The sequence below is a fragment of the Cervus canadensis genome, chromosome 11 (assembly GCF_019320065.1).
Source record: "Cervus canadensis isolate Bull #8, Minnesota chromosome 11, ASM1932006v1, whole genome shotgun sequence".
Classification (NCBI taxonomy): domain Eukaryota; kingdom Metazoa; phylum Chordata; class Mammalia; order Artiodactyla; family Cervidae; genus Cervus; species Cervus canadensis.
In genome coordinates, this window is record NC_057396.1 from 74,097,110 (window position 1) to 74,108,041 (window position 10,932).

Genomic DNA, 10,932 nt, shown 5'->3' on the forward strand with positions numbered 1-10,932 from the left:
CCTGTATCATTTTTTAAAAGAGAACTTCAGTAGTACCACAGATTAAATTTCCAACTTAAATAATGATGCTTTATAATCTGGATTTTGCCTATTTTAGAAGCTTCCCTGGTGGCTCAGATGGTAAAGAATCTGCCTGCAATGCAGGAGACCTGGGTTCTAACCCTGGGTCAGAAAGATCCCCTGGAGAAAGGCTACCCTCTCCTATATTTTTGCCTGGAAAAATCCCATGGACAGAGGAACCTGGTGGGCTGCAGTCTATGAGGTCACAAGGAGTAGGACACAACTGAGCAATTCACACACACACAGAATGAAATTCACCTAAGCTTTTTTCTTCACACTAAGAATAGCATTTCAAATGTATCCTGAAGCTAAGACTAATGTTTTCTTGCTTAAATTTGAAATTTTCTATGGAACATGCAAATAGACAGTGCTTGAAGAGAATAGATATTTCTAGCTAAATGTTTTCTAATTTTATAGCCAAAACCACCAGAGCAGAGCAGTCAGTAACCCAAGTCAGATTACTAGTTAGAGATTCCGAGTAGTCTTGATAATGCTGTGTGATCCTTCTCAATTTATTTGTTGACAGGTACCAAGATAAACAAACACATGGCTGATGTTAATTTTACACTGGTGACTGAGTTTATCCTTTTGGGACTGACAGATCATGCTGAACTGAAAGTGGTTCTCTTCGTGCTGTTCCTGCTCATCTATACCATTTCCTTGGTGGGTAATCTAGGGATGCTCCTTCTAATCCAAATAACTCCCAAACTCCAAACACCCATGTACCATTTCCTCAGCTGCCTGTCATTCATTGATGCCTGCTATTCATCAGTCTTTGCACCCAGAATGCTGATGAACTTCTTTGTTGAACGGGAGACAATCTGGTTCTCTGCATGCATGGTGCAGTACTTTTTATTTGTGTCACTCCTTACCGCTGAGGGCTTCTTGCTGGCAGCAATGGCCTATGACCGCTATATGGCCATTGTGAACCCTTTACTTTATACTGTGGCTATGACAAAAATAGTTTGTGTTGCTCTGGTCATTGGATCATGTGTAGGAGGCGTAATCAACTCATTGACTCACACAACTGGCTTGCTGAAATTGTCTTTCTGTGGGCCAAATGTCATCAGGCACTTCTTCTGTGACCTTCCCCCGCTGCTGAAGCTGTCCTGTTCTGACACATCCATGAATGAACTGCTGCTTTTAATCTTCTCTGGCGTTATTGCCTTGATCACTTTCATGACTGTGATGATCTCCTACATCTTCATCGTTGCTGCTATCCTGAGGATCCGCTCAGCAGCAGGCAGACACAAAGCCTTCTCCACATGTGCTTCACATCTCACGGTTGTGATTCTATTCTATGGCTCTATAAGCTTTAGCTACATTCAACCAAGCTCCCAGTATTCCTTAGAACAAGAGAAGGTGGTATCTGTGTTTTATACCCTGGTTATCCCTATGTTAAACCCATTAATTTATAGCTTAAGAAACAAGGAAGTGAAGGATGCTGTGAAAAGGGCTAAAGAAATGAAGCATATTCTTTGTTAATGTCATACCATATGTGCCAAACTGTTAGTAGACAAATGAGTGCTTTGGCTAATGGTATTTATGTGCATTTATTAAAATTAACTGTTTTGCAATGGAAGAAAAAGGCCTGGAAGAATAGCATGTCATAGTACATTTGGCTGGTTATTGTGTAAACTAAGGTAATAAGCCATACTAAGTTCCAGTTTAGCTATCTCTGGCTAATTGTTAGCATTTTTATTCCTATATTTAGGCAGAAATAAATATATACATACAGACATACACACAGATAGGGAGACACAAACATAAAATTCATAAGTAATGAAGTATCTCTTAACTCATTTTCTCTATTGAGCACAGACAAAAAGCAAAATAATTTTAAAGCAAAAGGCATTGGTATTTGAAGTAGCCAATAAAACTGACAGATACATGTTCCTGGAATTAGCCTGAAACACTTATAGTCAGATATTCTGCAAAATGAATGCAAACACACAAATATAGTCAGAAAGAGGAGTTGGTTCTGGATTACCTTTCCACTCACAGGGGTTAGTCTAGACCATTTCCTTTTTTCTCGCCATGGTCTCCATTCCTATTAAGTCACATGAAACTGAGAAAGATCGAACGCCTCTTTGAAGATAATGGTTTCATTACCATTTCACACAGAAGGGCCACTAATACTCACAGAAAATATATCCTGAAAAAATTTGCTTAATGTTTAGAAAGGGTGCTGTCAAGTTAATCAAGGAACCATTGATAATCAGACTTATTCCCCTTTCCTTTAAGGATCTTTCAACATCTTCTTTAGACATTAAACAAAAAATTCTCTGACAGTAGTTTAGATAGGAGACAACATGCTGTGAATTCTAGGGAGACAAAATATGTGAAGCCAGTTGCTTTCCTTTTGACTCAAGTTATATGTGCATTTTTTGATCACGGCCATTCTGACTGGTGTGAGGTGATACCTCATCATAGTTTTGGTTTGCATTTCTCTAATAATTAGTGATGTCGAGTATCTTTTTATATATTTGTTGAACATGTATATGTCTTCTTTGGAGAAAAGTTTGTTTAGGTCTTCCACCCATATTTTGATTGTATTGTTTGTTTTTTTCATACTGAGCTATATGAATGATTTTTACATTTTGGAGATTAATTCTTTGTCAGTTGCTTCATTTGCAAATATTTTCTCCCATTTTGAGGGAGGCTTCTGGGTTGCTGGTAATGCTCTATTTCTTGATCTGAGTGGTAGTTACATAGCCATGTTCATTCTATTAAAATCCATTTACTTACAATTTATGGACTTCTCTATGTGTATGTGTATGTTAATTCTTGGAGAAGGAAATGGCAACCCACTCTAGTGTTCTTGCCTGGAGAATCCCCATGGGCAGAGGAGCCTGGCGGGCTACAGTGCATGAAGTCGCAGAGTCAGACACGACTGAGTAAGTGAGCACAGCACATGTAAAATCTCAGTTAAAAACTTAACAAAATAAGAAAAACAAACAAACAAACAAAAAACCCCACAAATTTTATGTACAGATGCATAATGATAAAATCAGGCCTGTAAATGTTGACTGTCCCATAGTGATCTCCTTTCCCTAAATTGCTATAAATTGGAGTATCTGGAAAACATTTTTTTATAAATAAAATCATATTTAATTTTCTAAATACTGAAATAACTAGTGGCAAGTAGGCTAAACAGCACAATGAGAAAGCTGAAGCCTCAGTAAATATTGTCACATTTTTATTTTTTATTTTTTCTCAGGTTCAGCTAAAATAATATACAAATGGTTCCACTACCTGAGAAGGTAGCTAGTTGAAATGCTTATTATATTAGCCACTCATGCAAAGAAATTCATTTGAAAGTTTACTTTTTAGAATGAAATAACACCACGACTACTATCAAAAAGAGCATATAACATTTGTATAGACTGTCACAATTTTCCAAAATCGTTTAATATATTATTGACTCCTCTGGCTACATTTTTTTTTTTTTTTTTTGGTATGAGACGTCATGTAAATGCATTTGTATGAAAGTAATTTTCAGAATAAAATAAAATAATGGTAATATTATGCTTAATTTTATATAATTCTTCACAATTTCTCAAGAATATTCAATATCTTCTATCTAAGAGTATGGAACACAAGGAAAGGTATACAAATAAGATTATTAAACTCAGAAAAATAAAATTTTTAATTAAAACAATCTGTTATAGTATATATATATAATATATAGTCTATGTATAGTTCTGGGTGCTGTGCTAATTTGCTTCAGCTGTGTCTGACTCTCTGCGACGCTGCGGACGACAGCCCACCAGGCTCCTCTGTCCGTGGATCCTCCGGGCTAGAACACTGGAGTGGGCTGCCTGGCCCTCCTCCAGGGGCATTCCGCGCAGGGATTAAACCCTTGTATCTTGCAACTCTTGCATTGGCAGGAGGGCTCTTCACTACTAACACCACCTGTATCAACAGTACAGTCTCTGTGAAAGAAGGGGCCAGACTCCCAGGTTTTGGATAAAAGAACACAGTTGTACTGAGTGTGAATGTGTAGTTGCGGCAGTTTGCTGCTAAGTCACGTCTGGCTCTTTGCGACCCTGTGGACTGTAGCCCTCCAGGCCCCCTGTCCATGGGATTCTCCAGGCAAGAATACAGGAGCGGGTTCCCATTTCCTCCTCCAGACGCTCTTCCTGACTTACAGTTTTTCTGTTTCTCTTGCATCTCCTGCACTGTCAGGTGATTCTTCACCACCTGGGAAGCCCAAGAACTCCTATCAGTTCAGTTCAGTCACTCAGTCCTCTCCGACTCTTTGCGACCCCGTGGACTGCAGCACGCCAGGCCTCCCTGTCCATCACCAACTCCCAGAGTTTACTCAAACCCGTGTCCATTGAGTCGGTGATGCCATCCAGCCAGCTCATCCTCTGTCGGCCCCTTCTCCTTTCACCTTCACTCTTTCCCAGCATCAGGGAATTTTCAAATGAGTCAGTTCTTCGCATCAGGTGGCCAAAGTATTGGAGTTCAGCTTCAATGTCAGTCTTTCCAACGAACACCAAGGACTGGTTTCCTTTAGGATGGACTGGTTGGATCTCCTTGCAGTCGGAGGGACTCTCAAGAGTCTTCTCCAATACCACAGTTCAAAAGCATCAATTCTTTGGTGCTCAGCTTTCTCTATAGTCCAACTCTGGCATCCATACATGACCACTGGAAAAATCATAGCCTTGACTAGACGGACCTTTGTTGGCAAAGTAATGTCTCTGCTTTTTAATATGCTGTCTAAATTGGTCATAACTTTTCTTCTAAGGAATAAGCTTCTTTTAATTTCATGGCTGCAGTCACCATCTGCGGTGAGTTCACTCTTGCCATCTCCTGTTTGGCCACTTCCAATCTGCCTTGATTCATGGACCTGACATTCCAGGTTCCTATGCAATATTGCTCTTTACAGCATTGGACTTTACTTCCATCGCCAGTCACATCCACATCTGGGTGTTGTTTTTGCTTTGGCTCCATCCCTTCATTCTTTCTGGAATTATTTCTCCACTGATCTCCAGTAGCATAATGGGCACCTACCGACCTGGGGAGTTCCTCTTTCAGTGTCCTATCGTTTTGCCTTTTCATACTGTTCATAGGGTTCTCAAGGCAAGAATATTGAAGTGCTTTGCCATTCCCTTCCCCAGTGAAGAGCTACTATATTATACTATAAAAGGAAACTGGCTGCTTAAGTGAGGAAAATAAATCTCTGTCTTAGAATTCTCAGACAGATGGAGAGTCTGTTGCAGATTTGTAGTTCATATTATTAGATTGAAAAATTAGGAATATAATGAAAATTGGTAACACACTAAATATATATTTATTAGTATATATCCTGAAAGTAAATAAACCAAGTTAAGCACATTCCAAATGACTTTAAGTGACAATACAATTAGTCAATGGGGAATCAATGAGGACTTCACCAATGAAATATCTGTTAGTACTCTATCAATTGTCACATAAAATATCAGGAAAAAAATTGAGAATGAACACTTGTAGCTCTAAGCCCTGTACTTAATACATAAAACTGGTTACTGTTTAATATCAATCTTGAGAGAAATCAGGGCTCAGCTGATGTTTATATCACATAATTTCCTCTCAGCACTCAGAGAACCTCTATCAAATATGTGCAAATTTTATTTCATATGTGTAAACTTAGAGTCTGCAATTTGGAAATGGTCCAAAGCATTATAAACATAAGTTACTGGCAGCATATGGACTAGCCATGGCAAACTGACACTATGGTTATCTTTGATACTTATTAGGAGACTCTCAAGTCAATGCAATGAATTTATGTTTCTAAGATTTGAGGTTTGTTTGGGCTTCCCAGGTGGTGCTAGTGTAAAGAACCCACCTGCCAATGCAGGAGTTATAAGAGACATGGGTTCAATTCCGGGGTCATGAAGATCCTCTGGAAGAGGCCATGGCAACCCACTCTCATATTCTTGCCTGGAGAATCCCAGGAACAGAGGAGGCCAGCGGGCTACAATCAATAGGGTTGCAAAGAGTTGGACACAGCTGAAATGACCTGGCACGCACACAAGCATAGAGCCATTATGGATCCTTTTCTGGGGGCTCAGAGGTCAAGAATCCATCTGCAATGCAGGAGACATGAGTTCACTGGGTCAGGAAGATCCCTCAGAAAAGGAAATGACAACCCATCCCAGTATTTTTGCCTAGGAAACCCCATGGACAGAGGGGCCTGGAGGGCTACAGCCCAGGGGGCCGCAAAGATTCGAACACGGCTAGTGGTTGAACAACAACTACCACAACAGAAACATGTAGTCATCAAAAAATGGAACTTAGCACTCTTTAACACACACACACACACACACACACACGTATAATTAATCTATGTGAATCATAATTATAAACACCGCGGAGTTCATTTTTAATAATTTGGTTTTCCCTTGTTGCTGTTGTTTAGTTATTAAGTCATGTCCAACTCTTTCGTGACCCCACGGACTGCAGCCCACCAGGCTCCTCTGTCTGTGGGATTTTCCAGGCAAGAGTACTGGAGTGGGCTGCCATCTCCTTCCCCAGAAAATCTTCCTGACCCAAAGATTGGACCCACGTCTCCTGTACTGCAGGTAGATTTTTTCCGCTGAACCACCAGGGAAGCACTTTCCCATGTAGAGCCTCATATTAGTTAGACAAGAACAGATCAACAATTTTCCCTAAGACTGAGAAAAAGCCAAATCCATGAACTGCTCTAATTTGGAAAGATAGTGCTGGGACCTTACTTTCCCCATGCCTCTTATTAGCCATTTTGATGAAACTCAGTATTCACAGAGTCCCTGGTGATCACTTCCTCCAAAGCCCCAGAGCCAAATATAAACACAGGTCAAGAAACTAAGAGAAAGGAACAGACTTCCTTTTGGCACCAGGTAGGTATTGCATTTATGTGTTCTAACAAAGGAATTATAAATGCCTTTTCCACTTCTCAAAAACAGCAACTCTCAGTACATGCTGTAAATGGAAGGAGAAGAAAAATCACCTGCCTCAAATCTGTTCCAATCATTGGAAAGAGAACAGTCTCACAATACAAGTCAACTAACTCTCTTGAAAGAATCAGTGGGCTTAGTCCATAATTCCTCAAGTAGCTGTGCTTAAAATTTCACATAATTACATAAATTAAAAGAAATAATATATTTAAAGAAATTCTTTAAGAATTAAAACTAATCATTGCAAACAGTTGAATTTTGTTAAATATGAGGGAAAGAACAGTCATTTATTTGGTCCTATTACCAGAGCTAATCTTTAACTCAAAGATTAATTTATTTTATATACCTGAATGTATAGCAAAAGATAAGTGCTGTTATAAGGCAGTATAGAGAAAAATTTCTGTTTATTAAGTGATCCTTGGTGACTCGGATAGTAAAGAATTTGCCTGTAATGTGGGAGACTTGTGTTTGATCTGTGGGTCAGAAAGATTCCCTGCAGAAGGGGATTCCACTCTAGCATTGTTCTCTGGAGAATTTCATGGGCAGAAGAACCTGGTAGGCTATAGTACATGGGGTTGCAAAGAGTCAGACATGACTGAGAGATTGACACTCAATCAAAAAAGAAATATGATATCAAAGAAATAAGAAACTCATCATTAAAGAAACACATTGATTTTTTTTTTTATAATTTATTTATTTATTTTTTCAGTGGGTTTTGTCATACATTGACATGAATCAGCAATAGATCACTGATTTTTTAAGAAACAAAGTTAGTCTAGGCAAAGCTAACAAAACGAAACCCGAAAGAGCAAAGATACAAAAACTGACTTTAGCCAAAACCTGTTTGACCTGTATGTCGACAGATAGTTTTATCTCTATTTTCCTTGTTAGTTTTACTTTGAATATAAAGCAAACTTTTATTGAGTGCCTATGGTATAAAACATAGCTTTCACATGTTTTCTTATTTAATTCTCATAACTATGTCTTGAGGAAGGGTTATAAATGAAGCTAAGAGATCTGAAACCACAGCTTAATGTCGTAAAAAAGTGTCTAGTCACTCTTTTATACATCTTGTGCTTTGGTAACATGGACATAATCAAAGGTATTCTGTAGCATGGTTTGTAGGAATTGAATTGTTCCTAATAACTTACATCACACTAATGTTATTAAATAGCTTACTTTACACCACATTGATAATAAGGCATAGAGATCCAAACTCATTCATTTTTCATTCAATACCAGGAAGCATTATTTCCAAAGCACAGATTTTGGAACATCATTTTCATTAATTTTTAGTGAAAATATGTTCAACTGTTAATTGGATGTGAAACATGTTCTATATTTATTTTTTTGTTGGAACTCACAAAGCATAGTTATATACTATGCATTACTAAAGGTTCTGCAGTAAAGAAAACCTTTTTTAAAAATTATTTAATCAAGTATTTCCCCAATATATTAGATATCAAAACCTTGCTTTTTAAATTTTATTTATTTTTAATTGATGGATAATTGCTTTATAAGAACCTTGACTTTTATGTTCTTTGAGTTATATGATAAAAACCTAAAAGAAAATAATGATCTAACTATTCCTAGATAATTATACCTGAGTAAAAATTCAGATCTGGGATGATTTATGCCAAAAGCATATGCATTATACTTGAAATTAGATTTGAGACTTTTTGACTGCCAGGATTAAAAAAATATTGAAAGTTTTCTATCTTAATTTTTAAAATCTGGTATGGACTAATTCAAGCCATTGGATAATAAAATGGGAAATCAAAGGATGAAATAATAAATATCTATTGGAGGAGCAAAGAATGACTTCCTGCAGTGAATGAGTTTTAACAAGTAAGATATGTTAGGATAGACAGTTTTTAAACTTGTTTCTTTCTATATTCTAGACACTCATAATCTCCATTTTCCATTTTTATGGATAATCATTAATTTTATTAGATTATATTATATACATGTATATGTATATGCATATATATTCTATTCATTTGTTTTTTTTTATTGTTTAACATATGTTTTTTGTCTAGGTGAAAAAAGTTGTTATAGAGAATAATTTTGCTAGATGTCTCAAGAATTTACCTGCTAAACACTAATTTTTTTTTGCTCTTTGTTAACAGATGTACTTTCTTAAAATAGGAGATTCTTGTCTATGTCTGGAATTTGGACTATACTGTTATCCAGGATCTATCCCCTGAATTTTCTTTGTTAAAGACTCCTCTTAGGGCCCTTCATGAGGACTTTAATTTCTCTAGAGGTTCTTTTATGATGCATAATGCCAGGTTACATGCACTGGTGACACTTTGTACCAAGTAAAGTTTTATATCTGGTAAACTTTTCATACTTGAAAGAATTGGATTATTATAGATTATTATTATTATTATTATTATTATTATTATTGAGGCTTCCCTGGTTGCTCAGACAGTAAATAATCTGCCTACGATGCAGGAGACCCAGGTTCCATCCCTGGGTCAGGAGCATCCTCTGGAGAAAGCAATGTGAACACAGTCCAGTGCTCCTGCTTGCAGAGCTCCATGAACAGAGGAGCCTTGCAGGTTTACGGTTCATGAGTCCACAAAGAGCTGAACAAGACTGATGCCTAACACTTCACTTTCACTTTCAGGTTATTATTGTTAACTAAAACCATGCAGTTTTCTAAAGCTACTAGCAAATGGAATTCGTATATTCAAGTTGTTCCTTTGCTTATTTTCTTTCTTCTCTTACCCTCTGCAGATCAGTCTTGAGGAGTCACATAAATGGCTGACAGCAATGTCAGTGGGATAACTGAATTCATCCTCCTGGGGCTGACTGATAACCCTGAACTGAATACAGTCCTATTTGTGCTGTTTCTCTTGATCTATCTCATTACTGTCCTGGGCAATGTCTGGATTATCGCCATCATCTTGGTTAGTGATCAACTCCACTCTCCCAAGTACTTTTTCCTTAGCCAGTTGGCTTTCCTGGATTTCTGCTATTCCTCAGTCTTTATCCCTAAGCTGTTGGTGAACTACTTAGCAGGACAGAAAGCTATCTCCTACAGTGGTTGCCTCCTACAGTACTCCTTTGTCAGCTTGTTCCTGACCATGGAATGCTTCCTCTTGGCTGCCATGGCCTATGACCGGTACCTTGCCGTCTACCGCCCTCTTCACTATAAAGGTCTCATGACACCCACCTTCTGCATCCACCTGGTCACTGCCTCCTATCTACTGGGTTGTGCCAACTCACTCACCCACCTGTCTGGTTTGCTCAGTCTGTCCTTCTGTGGGCACAACGTCATTAACCACTTTTTCTGTGATATCCCTCTGCTTTTCCAACTTGCCTGTTCTGACACCCATTACAACGAGGCTCTATTTACTGTCCTCTCTGGAAGCACGTCAGTGGCTACCTTTCTGATTGTGGTTAGTTCCTATCTGGAAATCCTTCTCACGCTCCTGAAGACACGGTCTTTGAGAGGCAGATACAAAGCCTTCTCCACATGTGTCTCCCACCTAACGGTAGTCAGTCTCTTCTACGGAACAGTGATTTTTACTTATTTGGGGACCAGCTCTAGCTACCCACAGGAGAAAACCAAAATCTTGTCTGTGTTCTATACTCTTTTGCTGCCAATACTAAATCTCCTGACATACAGTGTAAGGAACACAGAAGCCAAAGAAGCAATGAAAAGAATTATCATGAGAAAAATATTTGCTCAGTGACTATGATTTTCATGCAGAAACTTTTAAAAAATATTAGTTGATGCTACATATGGGTACATGATTAAATATGTGTGAGAATTTTGGAGAAAAGAAGGAGGATATTTTAAATTAGCATATGCACAAACATACTTTTCATTGGCATTTGGAAACAGATGCCCATCCGTTACATTACATTTTATGTGTGTGCATATACAAAGGAAGAAACCTTTTCTTTTACTTTCTCAGGTTTATTAATTAAAGGGCTG

At 38.0% G+C, this 10,932-nt stretch overlaps 2 protein-coding genes across 2 annotated transcripts; both read left to right on the plus strand.

The window, feature by feature from the left end:
- Positions 1-606: 606 nt before the first annotated feature.
- Positions 607-1,545, plus strand: LOC122450522 (olfactory receptor 1052-like). Its single transcript, XM_043482898.1, has one exon. The coding sequence runs from the start codon at positions 607-609 to the stop codon at positions 1,543-1,545; it is 939 nt and encodes a 312-aa protein (XP_043338833.1).
- An 8,203-nt stretch (positions 1,546-9,748) lies between these two features.
- Positions 9,749-10,687, plus strand: LOC122450523 (olfactory receptor 1052-like). The gene has a single exon (XM_043482899.1). The coding sequence runs from the start codon at positions 9,749-9,751 to the stop codon at positions 10,685-10,687; it is 939 nt and encodes a 312-aa protein (XP_043338834.1).
- The last annotated feature ends 245 nt before the right edge of the window (positions 10,688-10,932 follow it).